The sequence below is a fragment of the Hemiscyllium ocellatum genome, chromosome 49, assembly GCF_020745735.1.
Source record: "Hemiscyllium ocellatum isolate sHemOce1 chromosome 49, sHemOce1.pat.X.cur, whole genome shotgun sequence".
In the NCBI taxonomy this organism is placed as follows: Eukaryota; Metazoa; Chordata; class Chondrichthyes; order Orectolobiformes; family Hemiscylliidae; genus Hemiscyllium; species Hemiscyllium ocellatum.
Genome location: NC_083449.1, coordinates 6,609,004 through 6,631,845, shown reverse-complemented (window position 1 = coordinate 6,631,845; position 22,842 = coordinate 6,609,004). Strand labels below are relative to the sequence as shown.

Genomic DNA, 22,842 nt, shown 5'->3' with positions numbered 1-22,842 from the left:
AAATGTCTCAAAAATCGCGAACATACTATTGTTCTCTGTTCACAAATGTTCACACAACTAACATGGTAGTGATATTGGTAGGTTTTGTGAGAGGGAAGAACTGAACCAAATCAGTATTATTTGGGAAATGATGTTGGGACAGTGGATAGGATTGAAGGTTGGGAAGCACCAGACCTTGATTATCTAGGTCCCAGAGTATTTAATGTAGTCGGCTGAGTAATAGTGGATGCAGTGATGGTCACGTTCCAAGATTCTATAAGCTCTGCAATAAGTTACACAGATTGGGGGCTAGCTAGTGTAAGCAATCCAATGGAAAAGGGAGATAGATATAAAATTGTGAACTATAGACCAGTCAGCCTGCAGGGAAAAAATCAAATTGAAAGCTTCAATTGCGAAGCATTTGGCAAAATAGTATTCAGGATCTGCTAGAGTCAGCATGGACATGAAGGGCCTGTTCCAGTGCATTCTGTTCTGTCTCCTAAACTTGACAAATCGATTGGCCATCTTTGAGGATGTCAGCATTTGCGCGGATGAGACTGTAACAGTTACAGAGGACAAAAATTACAACTAACTCACTGGACATCGCAACAAAGGCTGAAAGGAGGAGAAATTCTATCCTTCCACACTTACATTTGGTGATATTTCTGGCGTGTGACTGTGTGAATGCGAATATTGTGTCAGAGAGACTGTCGGAAAAGGGCGACCGTAACTGTAGTTGTGTGTCCGCTAATATTATGATATTTCTGTTTCTCTCTTTTGAAAATCAAAAACATTTTCAATTCAGCTTATTCCCCGGCTCCCCCACTAGACCCCAAAGGTAGAATTTAAGACAATATATTTGTTGATTTCAAGACTTAAGTCTAAAAGTACCGATAACGTCATCGCTCAGCTCAAAGAGCTCTATCTGTGCGGCAGCAAAATGCGTTCAATTCGACAGCGGAGCCACCTATTCGAGTGAAAACTTTTCATTCGCAAACCTTCCTTTGTCTGGGTCAGAAGCGATCGAGCATCAGAGAAGAAGGGCTTATGCCCGAAACGTCGATTCTCCTCCTCCTTTGATGCTGCCTGATCTGCTGCGCTTTTCCAGCAACACATGTTTCAGCTCTGATCTCCAGCATTGGCAATGTTCACTTTCTCCCAGGAGCGATCGAGCCTGGCTCTCTGGAGATGCGGAATTTCAGAGGAAACGGAGAGCTCAGGCCGTTAGAGAAACACAGAGAGGCAGCAGGATCAGGGAGCTGACGGCAGGTTGTCCCTGCGCCGTCCGCTCGCTGCCTTGAAGTTGCTCAGTGCCGCCGCCAGCAGCTTCATTGCTGACCCAGTTCAGACCCAGAGAGAGATTCAGCGCAGAGTTCTCAACATGAGCGACAGTGCAGCCGCCGAAACAGCTCCTCCAGCCTCCGCTCCCACCAAAGCCAAGGCTCCCAAGAAAAAGGCGGCAGCTTCCAGAAAAAAAACACCCGGTCCCGGGTTGGGAGAGCTGATTCTGAACGTTGTCGGGGATATCAAGGATCGCAAAGGGACGTCTCTGTCCGCTGTAAAGAAGGCGCTGGAGAGAAGAGGGATCGATGTGGAGAAGCGGAAGGTCCAGATTAAGATGAGTATCAGGAGGTGCCTGGCGAACGGCTCCCTTGTCCTGGTCAAGGGCCAGGGCGTCTCCGGCTCCTTCAAACTCCCTAAGAATCCAGTGAAGGCAAAAGCGGGAAAGAAGGCGGGAACATCAGCGGCCGCCAAGAAACCGGCCGTGAAGAAATCACCGGCCAAGAAGGCCACAGCAAAGAAATCCCTGGCCAAGAAAACGACAGCCAAGAAATCACCAACCAAGAAAGCGACAGCCAAGAAATCCCCAGCCAAGAAAGCGAGCGGCAAGAAGACGACACCGCCAAAGAAAGCGGTGAGCAAAGCAGCGCCAAAGAAACGGACTCCCGTGAAGAAGGTGAAAAAGACCAAGGGCCCTAAAGCCTCCAAACCCCTCAGCAAACCGGCTCAAAGCAAGGCCAAGCCCAAAGCAAAAGTGACCAAGACAGCAACAAAAAAATGAACCAGTCAGTGTAACATGTAACCATCTGAACCCAAAGGCTCTTATCAGAGCCACCCACATCTCTCAGGGAAGAGCTGAGCGCGGATCCAATGTTCTCCGTTCCGGCAACGAACGCAGACCTACCTTAGATATCAATTGAGCTTGAATAACTCAAATACACACTCATGCCATGGTTTACGAAAGCGGAGATCTGTGAATGGGGAAGGTATCACACCAGGAAGGTTTATTGATCTCCATCTGGTTAGTTCACTGCGCGACTTATAACCTTACCGAGTCACGAATGTGACAGATTGTAGTATTTGTATTTCACTGACCCGTTCAGGAATGTGACTTTGTTCAGTTTTGATTCTGGGACGCTGCGCATGTTTTCATGGCGTGTTCCTTCCACCCGCCTGTTACAGACAGTTCAGGCAGCAATTCCACATTGTCTTCGGGCTAATTACAATCTGGAGGTATTAAAAAAAACAGGGGAGCCTCGGTGGCTCAGTGGTTAGCACTGCTGCCTCAAAGCGCCAGGGACGTCTGTGTGGAGTTTGCACATTCTCCCCGTGTCTGCGTGCGTTTCCTCTGAGTGCTCTGGTTTCCTCCCACAGTCCAAAGATGCGCGGGTTAGGTAAATTGGCTGTGCTAAATTGCCTATAGTGTTAGGTGGATTAGTCAGGGGTAAATGTGGGAGAATGGGTCTGGGTAGGGTTGCTCTTTGGAGGGTCTGTGGGGACTGATTGGGCCGAAGGGCCTGTCTCCACACTGTGGGTAATTTAATCATAAAGAGAGATTCTGTCCTTTTTATCGGTGGACACTGCATTAGCTTTTAAGATGTTTAAATTGGCGGGATTGTTTCGATTGATTCACGGCGGGTAAACGTTCGGTTGTTCAGTTTGTCTGCGCTGTTTTAAACCCCGCCTTTCTTCCTGCCTGTTACAGACAGATCAGGCAATGATCCCGCCTCTTGTCCGCGCTGACTGCTAATTAGATTTTAAAGATTTACTATAAAATATTAAATTTTATCTTAGTTGCAGACGGATGGCGTTTTGCGTTTGAATGGGTACTTTATTCTCAAGATTTGTGAGGGTGAATTCAGCGGGCAATGACCCACTGTCATTTCCAGTGAACCAATAAGACTCCAAACAATTCCTTTCGTGCCTTTCCTGTCCCTTCCGGAGCTGTTTCTCTGTGGGCTGAGGGACAGGGCTGTATCCAATCCCAGCTCTAGGGCGGGTTCTCCGTTCCCTTAAATAGACAGCATCGCAGCAGCCTCGGCATTGACAGCAGCAGCCCCTGTGTCTATTACGGAAAGTGGAAGAGAATGGCCAGAACCAAGCAGACAGCGCGCAAATCCACCGGAGGGAAAGCTCCCCGCAAGCAGCTGGCGACCAAAGCGGCCCGCAAGAGCGCTCCGGCCACGGGCGGAGTGAAGAAGCCTCATCGCTACAGGCCCGGCACGGTGGCTCTGCGGGAGATCCGCCGCTACCAGAAATCCACCGAGCTGCTGATCCGCAAACTGCCCTTCCAGCGCCTGGTGCGAGAGATCGCTCAGGACTTCAAGACCGATCTGCGCTTCCAGAGCTCGGCGGTGATGGCCCTGCAGGAGGCCAGCGAGGCTTACCTGGTGGGGCTGTTTGAGGACACCAACCTGTGCGCCATCCACGCCAAGCGGGTCACCATCATGCCCAAAGACATCCAGCTGGCCCGCCGGATCCGCGGGGAGCGCGCCTAAACGGAGCCTGGCCGACACTGCACATTCACCCCGAGAGAAAGAGAGAAACACAACGGCTCTTTTCAGAGCCACTACACCATCCAGAGAGAGCGGGAAGCGATCGCAGTCGTTGGAACTTTGTCTTTGAACAATATTGAAGGGGGCGGGCGTGACGTCAGTAATACATTTCACGGGAGTTAGTTGAAGACACATCGCACAAGCGGCAGTGATTAGAATATACGCTGTTGTGAATGTTCTGTAATTTCCACATGGCTTCATTATTGCAGTGCAGTATTGATTCCGGATTAAATCCCCTCTGTCCTCACTGTCTCCCTTGGTATTCCCATCGGCTGATCATTGCTGAGGTAACTGGCGGGAAAACATGGCGCCAAATCGTCAACCTTTTTTTTCAAATTTAAAAATCCTGCCGAAATGTAGCTCAGCGACGGGAGCTTTTCGGAAAATAATGCATTCGTACTTAGTCATTAATTCGCACATTTTCTTTCGGGTAATGAGTCTAGACGCTATTTGAAGTATTCGAGATTGTCTTCGGAGGGAGTAAATACCCTTATTCAGCCCTGTGAGAATTTCACGAACGTTCTTCAGCGTGATCGCATTAATGACGAACGCCGCCTTTAGGTATTATTTTAATATCGTGCTCCCTTATTGCAAAAGCTCCACATTAACAATTCCGGTCTGCCGACTGTTCTGGTTCGTTTTGAAACCTTTCTAACCGACAGCAGAAAGCCTCATTTACAGTATTCTGCAACAGAACCCGCGCGGAGTTTTGGAAATTAAAAAAAATGTGTAATGCATCTACCCGTGGGTCTGTACGAAAGGGAGCACTTCTTTTGTTTCCCAGTGGTGACACTCAGGGCTCGGACCCCAACCGGGGCTTACCGCTCCCGGAATAATCAAATATTAGAGAGTAACTTGACCAAATAGCAGCAAACAGAAAGAAAAAAGGTTCACTGGTGTTTAATATGCTCCCTAGAGGCAGGGAGACTAGAGGACACATTCTCTACTCGATGCCAGCGCCAAATCAACAACACCTTTCCTTCCGATTTGAAAAGCCCGCCATTTCACAAATAATGGAGTATGTTATACATAGAAAAATGATGTATAAAAAAGGAGAATGTTGTTCAGAGGGGAATTCATCAATACTTGTTAATTAGGTTATAAATATATACTTCAGACAATCTCTCTCGCTCATTCATTTGCCTAACTGCATCTATTTCTACTTTTTTTTTTCTTTTCTGGGCCTATAGAACTGGCAGAAACAAAAACAAGTGCTAAGAACTGCAATCTGCATTTAATCTCTTCATTTCACATTTCAAAAGCACTCCGATATGTTGATTAAACATTACAGAACGTTCTTCCGGCTAAACTCATAAATCGTCTTTAGACAATATTTTAATGTCGCCGAGCCTTTGTGCACTAGATCTGACATAAGCAAAAGCTCCACGTTGGCCATCTCAGTCCTGCAGCTGCTCTGGTTTGATCTCGGTTCATTTTGATAATCTCCCACCGACAGCAGAAAGCCTCATTTACTGTAATCTGAAATCGGAGAAAACATCGCCAGAGACCCAGGTTCGAGTCTACTAGGCATAGAACTAAAGGCATGGACCGCCAATCGTAAGATGTATCTGCTCCGAGTACTCGAAGACGGAGACACGTTTCTTTTTGGTTTGCCTGGGGAGATATCGTTCATATCCCACCGTGAATGGTGGCTCCGGAACTGACATTTGAAGTGCTCTTCCAAATACTTTTTAAAGGTTAAGGTTTCTGGCCTCCACTCCCTTCGCATGCAGTGTCTTCCAGATTTCCACCACTTGCTGAGTGAAAAGAGTTTTCTGAAATTCCCTCAATATCTTTACGTCTAACCCTTCACCATAGCGAGAATCCTTACCCTCACCATATCATTACCTAAACACGACTTGTTATTGCTCGCCAAGGGAAACAGCTTCTCTCTATTCACCCTATCCCACACGCCTCGTAAATCGTTTATACTTCAATCATGTGTTCCCACCGCAGTCATCTCTGCTCTCGAGAAAAGAAGAGTCATCTATATTTTTTTGAAGTAATATTTGTGCTTTAATCCCAATCCCCAATATTGCGCTGGATTTATCACCGCTGCTGTCACAGTCAGTTTAATGTGAATAATTTATTCCTGCACCCATACGCGCATGCGCGATGCTCTCCTTCCGCCAAAGCAGAAATATTCCTGATTAGATGAACGCATGCGTGAGGCCCTCCTCCAGCGCTGCCATTGAGGAACATTGACTCAGTGAGTGCAAGAGGTTTGTTTGAAACAGACCGCAATGGAGAGATCAGCGCCCAGGGAAGCGAGGGAACAGCAGGCTCCTTCCAGCAGCACATCGGGATGGGAGCCTGGGACACAGAGGGGGCTCCGAGACCGGGATTGATTCGGGGTGAGTTCAGGGAGAACCGGGGGCTGTTTGTAAGAGGGTGAGCGGAGCAGGAACTGGTCCCGGAATTTGGAGTGAGCGGGCTGGGGGGAAGAGAGGCCTTTCTCAGGCTGTGTGTGGGCCTGCTGAGGGAGACAGAGCGGGAAGAAGCTGCTGTGGGATATTCTTGTGGTTTTGAATTACCTTAACTCTGACGGAAATTCATTGTTTGGCTTCTATTTCATGCTGTTTGTTGCGAATAGACATTGAATAGTAGGTAATTAAAGGACAGTATATCCAATTGTGATAGTAGTGCCTGTTGTTCTTCCTTCCAACAGTTCATGTATTGGGAGATGAATATTGAACTTGCTGATGTTGGTTAGTTTTGTACCTTAGCAAATTGTTTTAGAATTTCGCAAACAGATAAGCAAAGACTGGAAGGGGCTCAGAGCTAGAGTGTAACCAGTCCTTGCTCTGTTCACCTTGCCCTGTTTAAAAACAAAGAATTATCATGATCATGACCTGAATATTTCATTGATCAGTTGATGTCTTTCTATTTAGCTGACGGTGATTTATAAGAAATATCCCTCTTGTCTTCCTCCAGGCAAATGATTGTCTTGGTCCATCAATGTAATATTCTCTCAGTACAAAGCCAAGTGTGACTAGCTGCTTCTAACAACCGTGTAAAAAATGAGGTCTGCAGATGCTGGAGATCACAGCTGCAAATGTGTTGCTGGTCAAAGCACAGCAGGTTAGGCAGCATCTCAGGAATAGAGAATTCGACGTTTCGAGCATAAGCCCTTCATCAGGAACCATCCTGATGAAGGGCTTATGCTCGAAACGTCGAATTCTCTATTCCTGAGATGCTGCCTAACCTGCTGTGCTTTGACCAGCAACACATTTGCAGCTTCTAACAACCAGCAGGTATGTTACTGTTGTCAGATTGGAGAACATCCTTTCCACTGTCAAAGTGGAGTCAGATACACATTTCTCCAGCTTTCTCATTTCCCCTCCCCCCACCTTTTCTCAGTCCCAACCCTCAGACTCAGCACCACCTTCTTGACCTGCAATCTTCTTCCCGACCTCTCCGCCCCCAACCCCACACTGGCCTATCACCCTCACCTTAACCTCCTTCCACTGATCATATTCCCAATGCCCCTCCCCAACATCCCTCCTCCTTATCTTAGCCTGCTTGGCACACCCTCCTCATTCCTGAAGAAGGGCTTATGCCCGAAACGTCAATTTGCCTGCTCCTTTGATGCTGCCGGACCTGAGGCCCTATTCTCTCCCTAGTTATTGTTTTGTCCTAAGTCTATTACGAAAAACTTTTTGCATTTTCCTTCCTTCTATTTGCCAAAGCTACCTCATGTCCCTTTTTTGCCCTTGGGATTTCTCTCTTAAGGATACTCCTATGACCTTTATACTCTGAGGATTCATTCAATTTCTTCTGTCTATACCTGACGTATGCTTCATTTTTTCTTAACCAAAATCACAATTTCTATCGTCATCCCACATTTCCGCCACTTACCAGCCTTGCCTTTCACCCAAACAGGAATATACTAACTCTGGACTCTTGTTATCGCATTTTGAAGGCTTCCCATTTTCCAGCCTTCACTTTACTTCCAAACATCTGTCCCTAATCAGCTTTTGAAAGTTCTTGCCTAATGCTGTCAAAATTAGCCTTCCTCCAATTTTGAAATTCAGCTTTTAGATCCGGTCTATCCTTTTCCATCACTATTTAAAAACAAACAGATTTATGGTTGCTGGCTCCAAACTGCTCCCCCACTGACACCTCAGTCACCTGCCCTGCCTTATTTCCCAGGACTAGGTCAAATTTTGCATCTTCTCTAGCAGGAAACTTTCCTTATACACACTTAATAAATTCCTCTCCTTTTAAACCCTTAACACTATGGCAGTCCCTGTCTACATTTGGAATGTTAAAATCCACTACCATATCCATTATATTATTCTTACATAGAACTGAAATCTCCTTACAAATTTGTTTCTCAATTTCTTGCTGACTATCAGGTAGTCTATAATATCATCCCAATAAGATGACCATCCCTTTCTTATTTCTCAGTACCATCCAAATAACTCCCTGGATATATTCCCAGGAATACCATCCCTAAGTACAGTAGTAATGCTATCCCTTATTAAAACTGCCACTCCCCTCCTCTCTTGCCCCCACTTTCTAAGCTTCCTGTAGCATTTGTATCCTGGAACATGAAGCTCCTTCTCTCGGAACATTTACATGTTGATAAAGAAATTTTCTTCGAATTTTAAAAGTCTCTTCTCCATCCAAGCCTTTAACACAATGGTACTTCCAGACAATGTTTGTAAAAACCTACTATTACAGCCTTTATATTCTTACATATATCTGAAATCTGTGTATATTTGTTCCTCAGTTTCCTTCTGACTGTTGGGGTGCCTATAGTACAGACCCAATATGGTGATTATCCCTTTCTTATTTTAACCCAGATATTTTCACTGGATGATCTTTTTCAGAAATATTTTCTCTAATTAGAGCAGCAATGTTTTCCTTAATCAAAAACACCACTCCGCCTTCTCTTTTACCTGCCTTCCTATCCTTCCTATATCCTCCTCATACTTCTATAATCTATTGAATACAGACCCAGAGTTATCCTCAAATGCTGTTTTTCTGACAAGTCCTTCATCCTGGGGTCATTCTTGTAAATGTACTCTGGGCTCCCTCCAACATGAGCACGTCCTTCCCGAGATAATGGGCCCAAAGTTGCTCTCAATATTCCAAATGCAGTCTGACCAGAGCTGATAGAGCCTCAGTAGTACATCTCTGCTCTTGTATTGTAGCCTCCTTGAAATAAATGTTAAAATGGCATTTGCCTTCCAAACTGCTACCTGAACCTGCCAGTTAACCTTAAGAGAATTCCTGAACTAGGACTCCCAAGCTCCCTTGCCTTTGAGATTTCTGAAGACTTCCTCTGTTCAGAAACTGATCAACATCTTTATTCCTTCTACCAGAGTGCATAACCTCACAATTTTCCACATTGTATTCCATCTGTCACTTCTATGTCCACTCTTGCAGCCTGTTGAAATTCTTCTACACCTCCGCACCTCCTCAGCACTACCTGCCCCTCCACCGACATCTATCCCATGTGCAAACGTGGTAACAATTCCCTCAGTTCCTTTGTCCAGATCATTAAGGCATAACATGAACAGTTATGGTCCCAACACTGACCCCTGTGGAAGTCCATGAGTCACCGGCTGCCATTCTGTAGAAGACCCTTTTATCCTGACTCTCTGCCTTCTGCCAGGCAGCCTGCTGTGTGCTACCTTATCAAAGGCCTTCTGGAAATGCAAATCAATTACATTCACCGGCTCTGTGTTGTCTAACTTGCTTGTTACTTCTTCAAAGAATTCAAACAGATTTGTCAGGGAAGACCTCTCCTTAACAAAGCTGGGCTGATTCTGCCCTATTTAACCACGCACTTTCAAACAGGGGATTCTCAGGCCTAAGGAATGACTACATTCTAGCTATGTAGCATATAGTCTCCTGCCTCTGCCTCCATTTCTTAAACACGTGTTGCACTAGCCATTTTCCAGTCATCTGGGACCCTGCCTGACTCCAGTGCTTTCTGAAAGATCATCACCAATGCCTCTCCAATCTACTCCGCTGTCTCCTTCAGTTATCTGGAGTGTAGTCCATATGGTCTTGGGGATTTATGCGCCTTCAGCTTCCCAGTACCTTCCCCTTACCAATGGCCAATGCACTCACTTCTGTCCCCAAGTTTCCCTTGAAGTTCTGGTCTGTTCCTGGTGTCTTCCACTGTTAAAAGCTGATGGAAAGAACCTTTTCAGATCCTCTGCCATGCCATGGTTCCCCATTACTACTTTTCTCGCATTGTTTTCAAGCTGTCCAATGTCCACTCTTGTCTCTTTGTAACTGTTTCGATATCAAAGAAAATTGCCTGCAGTCCTCTTCTGTATTAATAGCACGCTTACTCTCCTATTTCATGTCTTTTCCCGTCCCCACCTTTTTTAAAAGTTATTTTTGTTTTTTTAACAAAGACTTCCCAATCTTCTGGCTTCCACTAATCTTTACCACACTATGTGCTGCTTCTGTTGCCTTTATGTTCTCCCTGACTTCCCCTGTCAACCAGGGTTGTCTCATCCTCCCCTTAGTATTTTTCTTCTTCCTTGGGATGAATTTCTGCAGTGTCTCCTGAATTAACCCAGAAACTCCTGCCATTGCTGCTCCATTGTCTTTGTTGGTCAGCTCACCTTTCCAATCAACTCTGGCCAGCTCCACCCACATGTCTTTGTAGTTACCTTTACCCAATTGCAATCCCGTTACATCTGATTCAATCTTCTCCCTTTCAAGCTGCAGGGCGAACTCTATTATATTGTGGCCATGGCCTCCTTCACTTTGAGCTCCCTAATCAAGTCTCCCTCGTTACACATCACTAAATCCAGAATTGCCTGTTCCTGAGTGGGCTCTACCACAAACTGCTCCAAACAAAAAATTTCTCAGATAATTCCACGTTTGCTTGAGAACTGCTATGAACCTGTTTTTCCCAGTCCATCCGCATATTGAAGTCCCCCATGATTATTGCAACAGTTCCTTACATGCTTTTATGATGTATTTTCTCCCCTACATCATGACAATGGCTAATGGCTTGTACGCAAGTTCCTTCAGGATCTTTTTCCCCTTTGTGGGTCCTGATCTCTATAAAATGGATTCTACACTTTCTGACTCTATTTTCCTTCTTTCTGGCAATTTAATTTTATTTCGTGCTAACAAGACAACCCCTCTGACTCTGCCCATTGCCTTTTTGATAGCTTGGATAATTAGTTACCAGCCCTGAACCCCCTGCAGCCTTTTCTCTGATACCTACAACATTGTGAATGCCAAGTTCAGTCTGACCTACCAGCTGATTTTCCTTGTAACTAAATACACACGGTCTACAGAACAAGTCCCTCAGCCCTGTGTTAATTGTCCCTGTTCTCATAGGTGTCCCCTTATCTTGAAGTTAGATTCCTGGTCCTTTCCGTACTTTCTGTCCTATTTCTTGTTGTGGAAGCTTTAACCTGTGCTGAGCACTTCTCCATTTTGACTTCTCCATAATTTTCCAAGCAGCTGAAAAACAACCCCCATGTTTTAGTTTAAGGTCCAGTATATAGGCCCTATTTATGCCATTCTCCAGGACTCTAATCCCAGCATCATTCACATGTAGCCTGTCCCATCGGAACAGTTCTATCCTTCCCCAGTACTGACTCCAGTGTCCAGTAAATTCAAACCTCCTGTTTGTCCCACACCAGTCTTTCACCCCCACCCATCTTACTGTTATAAGCTTGCTGACGTTGTGGCTCAGGAAGTAATCCAGAGATTTTTTATTCTGTTTTTTAATTCATCCCTGAGCTGCACATATTCCTTCAACAGAACTTTTTCCCTCTTTCTGTCTATATCGACAACTGTCTCGTTCCTCTGCAGCCCAAATGACTATCGTGAAGCCAGGCACCAGACAAGCAAATCTGCCTTCGGGCATCTCGATTCTGGCAACAGGGAAGAGTCTCTATTCCCCTGATTACACTTGCATTTCTCTTTTCTCCTTCCTCTTGAATGGCTCCCTCTCCCACAGTGCTGTGGTCAGTTTGCTCATCCTCCCTGCAGACCCCACTCCCATCCACAAAAGGAGCAAGAATCTCAAACCTGTTCAACAAGCTGATGGGCTGAGGCTCATTTAGTACTACCCTTTGCTTCCTTCTGCCTGCCTCACTCATAGTCACACTATTCTGTCTGTGACCACGGATCAATTGTCTAATTGTCTCCTGAAACAGAGCATCCAGGCAAATCCTGCCCCTCCCTGATATGTGGAAGTGTTCGGAGCTCAGACTTCAGCTCAACAATCTGACCTGCAAACCCTCAACTTGTTATGGTTGTAGTAGCTATGAACCACAATGGGGTCCACCAGCTCTGACATCATACAGTTACAACACCTCGCCTGGTCTGGTCCCTCCATTTCAATGACTTGGTGCTTAATTTGATTTTTAAACATATCATGCTGAAAGGACATCCACTGTTGTTGGGGAGATTAATTGACTATGTTGAAGAGGCCAAAATTAAGTAAGTGCAGATATCCTGAAAGATTGTGTGGCTGGCAGAGATTAGAGATGGGAATTATCACTATCATAGAAGGATTTGAAAAGAAGGACAAGAAATTTGTAAAAATGTTGCTTTTCCTCAATTTGTGACATCTTCAGGTCAGTGAGCTCAGGGTGAGGAGAACAAAACTTAGTGTGAGTGAGTACATGGGTAGCAGGGTACTGGATGAATTCAAGATTACAGGGAGGTTGAAAGTGGGAGGTGGATCAGGAGTGTGTTAGGGTCATTCAGTCTCGAGGTTGTGAAGGACTGGATGAGATTTTCAGCACCTGAGCTGAGACTGTTGGAGTCAGGCCACATTACTAAACTGTAAATAGCACGTCACGGTGAGGATGTGGCTCTGTGGCTGAAAGCTGATCTCCAAGTGTGATGTTCCCTTAATGTTGGGAAGAGCCTGGTTCAGATAGTTACCTGAGGGGGTGATACAGTTGAGTTAGGAAGTCTGTAACAGGGACTGAGGCCTGCAGCTTTCAGTGAACAAAGGATCAGGAGTAAGCCTTTCAGCTGTTCTACTATTGAATGAACTCATGGCTACTGTGTGGAGTTCAGCCTTTGGCCCATATCCCTGAATACCTTTGTTGAACAAAAGTTTATCTGCCTCAGACTGAAAACTAACAACCTTTTCCATCCTTTTCATATCGAAGTCATTCCTCACATCTCTCTCGAACAGACTCTGCTCTCAAGTTCTTGATTAAATTGGAGGCAATTTCTATTCATCCAGCACTGTATGATGGGACGTTGTGTGAGTCCCGAGGGAGTGCTGGTCACATACACATGCTCCCCGGTCCTTCATGGTGGTGGAAGTGGCTGGTTTGGGAGGTTATGTTTAAGGTGTGGTTCATAAAACCCCTCTCATTCTAGTCCTTCCAGAGCTGTGGGATATAACGTGGGAAAATATATGCATTTTGGCAGGAAGATGAGGAGAGGTGAATATTATTTAGCGAGGGGAAAACCTCTGCAGCATAGAATTGTTGGTCCTTCTGCTTGACAGATGAAAAACTAGCATCCAGGTTCAGTGGGTATTCAGGAAAGGAAATAGTCAGATGGCTTTTATTTAATGGGAATGGGGAGAAAAATGGAAGTTTTGCTAAAACTGTACAAGACACAAGTCAGATCACATTTGGAATCCTGTGAATAGCTTTTGTCTCTTGTTTTGGGAAAGGCAGTCCATAGAGTGTTCGGGACATTGATCCTGGATATGGGAGGAATTTCTCAGGAGATGAGAGTGAGCAGACTGCTTCTGTACTTATTGAAGTTCAGAGAATGAGACAAGACCTTATCGAAAGATTCTGAGGAGCTTGACATTGTGGATTCTGGGAAATTGTTACTACTTATTTGGGAGTTGAGGACTTGAGGACATCACAAGGTTTGTAGCTCAGGTTGAGGTTTAGGGTGTAGGTTTGCTCGCTGAGCTGTAGGTTTGATATCCAGATGTTTCATTACCTGGCTAGGTAACATCATCAGTGACGACCTCCAAGTGAAGCAAAACTGTTGTCTCCTGCTTTCTATTTATATCATTCTCCAAGATGGGGTTCCTGGGGTTTGTGGTGATGTCATTTCCTGTTTGTTTTCTGAGGGGTTGATAGTCACAAAATGACCAGCTAGCCACAAAAAGACATGACCCACTCTCCCTCATAGCCCTACACACAGATGAAAAATACCACCATTTCGACTGGGACAACACAACTATCCTGGGACAGGCTAAGCAAAGACATGCCAGAGAATTCCTAGAGGCCTGGCACTCCAATCACAATGCCATAAACAAGCACATCGATCCAGATACCATCTATCAACCCCTCAGAAAACGAACAGGAAATGACATCACCACAAACCCCAGGAACCCCATTCAGGAGAAAGACATAAATAGAAAGCAGGAGACAACAGCTTCGCTTCACTTGGAGGTCACCACTGATGATGTTACCTAGCCAGATAATGAAACGTCTGGATATCAAACCTACAGCTCAGCGAGCAAACCTACACCCTAAACTTGAGGACATAATTTCAGAGTAAGGAATCACCTATTAAAAACAGAGGTGGAGGAATTCCTTCTCTTCGGGTACTGAATACTGCAGTGGCCTGTAAAGGCTGTGCTGCTCAGTGTGTCCAAGGCTGAGATAAATAGATTTTCAATTAGTAAGGAATTCAAGCGCAGGAAAATCGAGCTGAAAATTATTGAAGCAGCTCTGATCTCACTGGTGACAGCAGACGTGCTGGGTTGAGTTGCATGTGATATTTTTTAAACATTGTTTTTTGGGTTCTCACTTGATTTGCCTTTTGTTTTCAATGAATTTCACAGTGTATTGGAGAAGATGATTTGCAATGAGGAGATTTAAAATGAGGCATCACTTCCCAATCTGAACAAGCTGCCGAGTTTATTGTCATCTGAACATCATTGGGTTTTGGAAGAAAAAAACACCGTTCACAGTGGGAGAGAAACAATACGTGTGTTGTACATGTGGACAAGTCTTCAGTAGGTCATCTACCCTGTCACAATACAAATACAGACACACTGGGGAAAGGCCATTCATCTGTTCCAAGTGTGGGAAAGGATTCACTCAGTCATCCACCCTGCTGAAACCCCACCAAGTTCACACAGAAAACAGACCTTTGAAATGCTCAATGTGGGAGGTGTTTTAAAAACTCTGGGGCACTGATATCCCAACCACATCATCACAGTGACGAGAGACCCTTCATGTGCTCTCACTGTGGGTGTGGGTTCAAGCCGTCATCCAACCTCATTAAACACCAGCAGAGCCACATTGGGGAGAGACCATTCACCTGCTCACATGACAGGAAAGGATTGTCTCATAAATCCAACCTGTTAAAACACCAGCGATCTCTCGGAAGGTAGAGGCTTTTCTGCTGTACTGACTGTGGGAAGAGATTCATTGTGAAATCCAAGCTGCTGAAACACCAGCATATTCATGAGAAATGACAGTGCCTGGTTTTTACTGTGAACATCTCCTTGCTTCATAGTCTCAGCCAGAAGATTTTGTTTCAAGTCCCACCTGATGTGGAGCTATGTCAAAGAACTTAATTATTTTTGGAATTGATAACTGAATGATATCCACTTGGGCAGGATTCTGCTGAAGTTAATGAACCCCAGCTCAGTTAAAGGGATGACTGGTGCAGATGACAAGGGAATAAATGCACTTTGTGTTAACCACACTGTATCAAACCTATTCCTCATTTCTAAGTGCTCATTGAAGTGATCTCCCTTTGACTGTGTTGTGGAAGAATTACTCAATGTTTTATAAAAAATTACCAGGAGACGTAGAAAATCCTTCACAAAATTAAACATTAATCTTGCAAAATCAAAGTTGTGGGAGCCAGCGAAATGCCTTCCCTGGCTCCCCACAGGCTCTTTGTTCTCCTGCAACTTATACAGTTGTTCTTCCCAGGCTTATTGGATAACAGCATAGCCAATCATGCTGGCTCACTTTATCTTTCTAAACTAATCATCGTCTGCCACGCTGGTTCCCTCCATCACACTTAACCTATCACATTACACCGTCATTGTCTTCAGCATTACCTCATATACCAGTGATTTGGCTAACCTATCACAATGCACTATCATTATCTGTTACTGGAGCCCTGTAATATGATCCCGGGCATGCGTAAGTTAACTACATAACTGCCAGAGTAACTTCCATAAATGAAGGAATTGGAATTTGCTGTTGATCACATCCAGCATCCAATTTGATTAATTGCAGTCTTTTTCAATTGAGCTTGTGAAAATTCTAGCTTGGTTACAGGTGTTTATTAAAGGTCAATTATATCAAATTTATGGTAAACACCCAGCTTGCTAACACTTTCTAATGTCCTTTCCATTTCCATTTGAAAAGGTTTCCTTTCTCTCTCCTCCATCTTGTACAGAACTCACGGAGCTTCTTTGTCATTCACATTGAGATAATCTGAGCAGCTGTCTCTTCCATGTCCCTCCTTTCCCTGAAACTGTCTCTGAAGTTCCACTTTGCCAGAGTCCTGAATATTCAACTTCCTCCAGCTCCTCTCCTATTTTGGGAGCTCCTCATGTCCATGAGAACCCACTTCTCATCTCTTGACCATTTTTCCACTCAATGGCCAAACATCCAACCTCCTCCCATTAACTGATATTGTTACCAGTTCTTGCTCTCGTCTGGTTTGGTCCCTGTCACTTTAATTCCACCACCATCATCCATCCAGTGAAAAACAATGTAGCATCATTTCCAAACTCCCTTTCCTTTCCAAAAACCTAGAACTTGGTAACCCCCAAGGGAGGAGCCTATCCCTGGCTCCTGCTGTTCTCAACCACATGACACCATGAGGTGAGCTCATCCAAAGGCATGGCATTTGTTTTCACACGTCCGCTGACATTACCCAATTCTACCTTAGCAGACAACCCAATGTCTCCATTATTCCACTGTTGCTAAATTATCAGACAGTGTATTCTACAGCACTGGATGTCTTATTAAATTATTGAGTCACAGGATGTGGGCATCACTCGCTCATCCAGGGCAGTTAAATGCCAACCGCATTGCTGGGGATCTAGAATCACGTACAGCAGACCGGGTATGGACAGGATTTCCTTCTTTTAAAGGACTTCAGTGTACCAGGTGGGATTTTCCAACAATCAACCAGGCCATTGTTCGTCTTTTAATTCCAGATTTTCATTGAATTCAAATTCCATCATTTGTCATAGTGGATATCAAAACCAGATCCCCCAAACATTACCTGGATCCCTAGGTTAATAGTCTGCAGATAATCCACTAAGCTACTGCCTCCATGAGCAGAAATTTGCTCCAGTTAAAAATTGCAAACATCCCTCTTGATCACTGTAATATCCAGTCTGTAACTCGCTGTGATATCTGCATATTGGGTTGTGTTGCTCCCTGCCTCTGTTACCTGCACTTCCTCACTCTGAGATACCTGCATTCCACTCATTCTGCCCTCTTTAGCATCTCTGATTGTCTGAGCAGGACGTTCTGATATTCCATCCCTCAACCAGTCTGCCCCTCTCTTTGTGAATATTTGTTCAAAACTTGCCCTACAATCAAAATTTTCATCATTCAAGAGAATACCATTCAATGTGTCAGTGCCCAGTGTTTATTTTGCAAACTCTCCTGAAGGATGTTGAGATGTTTTGTTACATAAAACGTGTTCCATGTGACTGATCTTCTTTTACAGTGTTAGGCCAGAGATTGCTAGTGTGCCTGAGGAGTCTCAAATGGTGCTACATATTGTGTAATCAGAGTACCAACTTGGACTTTTATTCAAATGTAAAGTCATCGAGGCAGCTCAAAGCGATTGGGCCAAGCATACTAACCTGAGAAACTCCTGCAGTGATGTTCTAGGTTTGGGATGATTGACCACTAAGAATTACAAACATAAGAATTTGGAATAAGAGTCGGCCATCTGGCCCTTTGAGCCCGCTCCGCCATTCAATAAGATCACGGCTGATCTTTTCCCAGCCTCAGCTCTGATTACCCAGCCTCTCACCATAACCCTGAATTCATTTACTCTTTTAAAACATTGAATGCTTTTAAAGCTAAGATAATGAGGAAACCTCAAGTACTTCACTGTGCAGGGAATTCTACAAATTCAAAACCCTCTGGGTGAAGAAATTCCTTCTCAGTTCAGTCTTAAGTCTGCTCCCCCTAATTTTGAGGCAATACCCTCTTGTTCTAATTCTACTCACCAGTGGAAATATTCTCCCTGCTTCAATTTCATCTATTCCCTTTATAATTTTATATATTACTGTAAGATTTCTCCCCTCTGCCCACCCGCCCCTATTCTTCTCAATTTTAACAAATATAATCGCAGTCTACTCAGTCTCTCCTCAGAATGCAACCCCCCTCAACTCAGGAACCTAGTGAACCTTCACCCACTCACTTGAACGATCTATATGCCTCTAAACATTTGTTATCTGCAAACTTTAACACACTACATGTGGTCCCCAACTCCACACCATCTGTGCAAATTGTAAACAATTGTGGTCCCAACACTGGTCCAATAGGCTGAGGAGTGGCAGATGGGCTTTAATTGAGATAAATGCTGCATTTTGGGAAAGCAAATCTTAGCAGGACTTATACACTTAATGTTCAGATCCGAGGGAGTGCTGCTGATCAAAGAGACCTTGGAGTGCAGGTTCATAGCTCCTTGAAAGCAGAGTCACAGGTAGATAGGATAGTGAAGAAGGCATTTGATAACTTTTCCTTTTTTGGTCAGTGTATTAAGTACAGGAGGTGGGAGGTCATATTACGACTGTACAGGACATTGGTGAGGCCACTTTTGGAATATGGCATGCAATTCTGGTCTCCTTCCTATCGGAAAGATGTTCTGAAACAGATATGAAGAGACCTAAGGGGCAACCTTTTCACACAGAGGGTGGTGCATGTGTCGAATGGGCTGCCAGAGAAAGTGGTGGAGGCTAGTATAATTGCAATATTTAAAAGGCAGCTTAATGGGTGCACGAATAGGAAGGGTTTGTAGGGATATGGGCTGGGTGCTGGCCAGGTGGGACTAGTTTGGGTTGGGATATCTGGTCAGCATGGATGAGTTGGACCGAAGGATCTGTTTCCTTGCTGTACATCTCTATACTCAATGATCCCTGAGGCACACCACTATCATCAATTACCAACCAGAAAAGCATTCAATTATCCCCATTCTTTGCTGTCTGTTCATTAACCAATCCTCTATCCATGCTAATGGATTGCCTGCAACACCTTTATCTTGTGCAGCTGCCTTTCGCTTGACACCTTGTCGAATGCCTTTTGGAAATCTAGATATATCACATCTACTGAGTCCACATTATTCAGTGTAATTATCATGGCTTCATAGAATTCCAAAAGATTAATTAAGCATGACCTGTTGTGCCTGCCGAATGGGACAATTTCTATCGAGATGCCTTGCTATTTCTTCTTCATAGTAGATCCAAGCATCTTGCCCACTACATATGTTAAGCTAACTGGCCTATAATTCCCCATTTGTTTTCTCTACCTCCCTTCTTAAACAGTGGCATCACATTTGCTGGAACTGCCCAAGAGTCCAGCTAAGTTTAGAAAATTACCAAGAATGCCATTTCTTTTAGTCCCCTCAGATGCAATCCGTTAGGGCCAGGAGACTGATCTGCCCTAATATCCGTTAGTTTGTCCAACATTGACCTTTTTGTGAGAATCGATTCTAGGTCCTCACTGCAACCGGCTGGAGAAGAAATTGTGGGGGGTTCTGGCTGATATTTTTGCATCATTGTTGGCCATGTGAGGTCACAGAAGAGTGGAGGGTGACAAATATTATTGTGTTAATGTTCACAGTACAGGATGCAAGTACCATGCCAGTAACTGACAAGGAGACGAAGGGAGATGTCATAGAGTCCTACAGCACAGAGGCAGGCCATTTAGCCCAAACTGTTCCATGCCAACAAAAATGTCCATCCAATCCCATTTCCCTGTAATTGGCCCATTATTATTCAAGAATGGCTGCGAAGAAAAACCTGGGAAATACAGATCAGTAAGCCTTAATCTATGGTAGGTAAACTATTTGAAAGTTCTGAGAGATATGATTTACAAGCATTTGGAAAGACAGGGTTTGATATGGAATAGTCGGCATACCTTTGTGTGTATGTGAGGTCTTGTATTTTGGAAAAACAAATCAAGGTAGGAGTTTCATGGTGAATCATAAAGCCTTAAGGAGTGTAGTGGAACAGAGGGAACTTGGAGTTAAAGTTCACAGTTCTGTCAAAGTGGAGTAATAGGTAGAGAGCAGTGAAGAAGGCTTTTGGCATACTGGCCTTCATTAGTCAGGGCATTAAGTATCGAAGTTGGGAAGTTATGTTGCAGTTGCACAGGACATTGGTGAGGCCGCACTTTTAGTAGTCTGTTCAGTTTTGGTCACCTTGTTATAGAAAGAATGTTACCAAACTGGAAAGAGTGCAGATGAAATTTACAATGATGCTGCCAGGACTCAGTGGTCTGAGTTATACGTAGACAAACTAGGACTTCACTCTTTAGAGCATAGGAGACTGAGGGGGGATTTTATATAACTGTATAAGATTATGGGAGGAACAGATTGGATGAATGCACTCAGTCTTTTTCCCAAGGTTGGGAATGGAGAATCAGAGGGCATCAGTTTAATGTTAGAGGGGAAAGAATAAAAGGGAACTGGAGGAGCAATGTTTTTATAAGAGGGTGGTGTGCACATGGAATGAGTTGACAGCGGAAGTGGTTGAGGAAGATACATTAGCAACATATAAAAGGTGTTTAGACAAATACATGGACAGGAAATGATTAGAAGGATATGGGCCAATTACAGGGAAATGGGATTGGATGGACGTTTTTGTTAGCATTGAAGAACTTGGGCTAAAAGGCCTGTCGCTGTGCTGTCGGACTCCATGACATCTCGTTTCATCTCCTTGTCAATTACTGGCACGGTACTTGTATCTTGCACTGTGAATATTAACACAAAAAAACCTGTTCAATGCTTTGGCCAATTCCTCATTATCCCCGTTCTTATCTTCGAAAAGACCAATATTTATCTTAGCCAGTCCTCATCGCATTATATATTTGAAGAAATGTTTGCTGTCTGTTTTTATATTCTGAGCTACTTTAATCTCATAATCTATCTTACTTTCTTTATAGCTTTTTGTGCCTTTCCGATGACCTTTAAAGTTTTCCCAATCCTCTAGCTTCCCATTGGTCTTTGCCACTTTTTGTGCCTGCTCTTGTAACTTGAGAGCCTCACTTACTTCCTTAGACACCCATGACAGATTAACCTCGTTTTCAGTGGTGTCTACTTTTGTGGAACACCTTGGAAAATTACTTTGAAAGTCTTCACTGTTCGGCAATTGTCCCACCATAAAGTCTGCTAACTCCTCCGTCATCCTATTGTAGTCTCCTTAGTTTGAGCACAGGACTCTGGTATTGGATTTTTATCTTTCTTTCCATCTGTATTCTAAATTCAACCATACTGTGATCACTCCTTCCAAGAGGATCTGTAACTATCACATCTTTAATTAATCCCGTCTTATTACACAGGACCAGATCTAGAGTAGTTTAGTCCCTCATCAGTTCCATTACATACTGTTCAAGAAAACTATTGTGGATACATTCAATGAATTCCTCCTCAAGGCTCTCTTCACCAACGTGGTTTCACCAATTGACATGTAGTTTAAAGTCCCCCGTGATAATTTCCATACCATTTTTACAGGAAGTAGTTATTTCTATGTTCATTTCCCTCCCCAGTGTGATGTTATTTGCTGCCGGATAGACTTCACCACACGGTGACTTATTTTTCTTTGCGTTTCTATTTGCCACTCAAATGGATTAAACCTTATTCTTCATGGAACTTATTTCACCATAGCTCTAATATCATCCTTAAATATCAGAGTTACACCATCACCTTCCCTTTCTGTCTCTCCTCCCAAACAGTCTGATAAGCCCTGGATATTTGACTCGTAGACCTGACCATCTTGCGGTCCTGTTCCATAATAGTTACTAAATCATACTAATTCACAATGAACTCATCTACCTTGTTTTCAATGCCATGAACATTTAGGTAAAGTACCTTCATGCTAATTTTTTTTTACACCTTTTTGAATTCTACTAATTTCCACTAATATCTCTTGACTCGTCATTCCTTTTAACATCTTTCATAGTCTTGGATGAAGTTAAACCTTTCTGCACACACGCTAATCTGCTGCTTTCCTTTCTATTTACCACGATACTTCATGTCTCTCCCCCCAACCCACCCTCCATCACTAAAGCCCCGGTGATCACCTCATTTCTCCTTTTCGTGAGAACACTGGTTCCAGATCAGTTCAGGTGGAGACCGTCCCAATAGTATAGATCCCTCCTGTTCCAAAACTGATGCCAATGCCCCATGAAATGGAGCCTCTCGTTCCCACACTACTCTTTTAGGAATGTGTTTAATTCCCTAATTTTCTTTTACCTAAAACAATTTGCACATGGCTCGTGTAGTAATCTGGAGATTATAACCCTTGAGGACCTGTTCCTTAAGTTTGTTCCCCGTGCTTAATAATCCCCAAACAGGTCATTCGTCCTCACCTTGCCTATGATGTTTATTCCAGCGTGGACCAGACTAATTGGATCCTTGTCCTCCCACGTAAATATCCTTTCAAGGAGGAACATCCCTGGCCTCACCCTGGCATGGGGAAGGCAATACACCATGCAGTACTCTCAATCCTGCTTACAAAGGATGCTGTTAATACTCCCAGTTAAAGATTCCCCTACAACTACCACTTGCCTTTTTGCTCTCCCCTCTTGAATAACCTCCAGGAAAGTGGTTATTAAAATGCAGATCGAACTGAAGAGCTTTGAACCGAGGCACTGCTTGTGCACAATCAACTACAGTAGGCAGATCGCACCAATCGCACGTCTGACACAGGACTTCCAAAGCAGCTCAGTAATCTGAGCAAGCATTCTCACTGAAAAAGATTTCCAGGTTGGCAGATAACTGTGGTCAGTATGAGTCCACATTTTCTCTTAAAAACAAAAATGTAATGCCCCCAAACACTTGGGGGAATCTTTGTCCCAATACCATTCAATTTGGCAAAGAAGTA

The 22,842-nt window shown here is 44.1% G+C and overlaps 3 protein-coding genes across 3 annotated transcripts in view; all 3 read left to right on the top strand.

The window, feature by feature from the left end:
* Positions 1 to 22,842, top strand: part of LOC132837092 (uncharacterized) — a 475,572-nt gene that overhangs the window by 223,408 nt on the left and 229,322 nt on the right. The gene's annotated exons all lie outside the window — the stretch shown is intronic.
* Positions 1,361 to 2,041, top strand: LOC132837306 (histone H1-like). The gene has a single exon (XM_060856978.1). It carries the CDS (start codon positions 1,361 to 1,363, stop codon positions 2,039 to 2,041), a length of 681 nt encoding a protein of 226 aa, XP_060712961.1.
* On the top strand, positions 3,290 to 5,011 carry LOC132837134 (histone H3). Its single transcript, XM_060856835.1, has one exon. It carries the CDS (start codon positions 3,348 to 3,350, stop codon positions 3,756 to 3,758), a length of 411 nt encoding a protein of 136 aa, XP_060712818.1. The 5' UTR covers positions 3,290 to 3,347; the 3' UTR covers positions 3,759 to 5,011.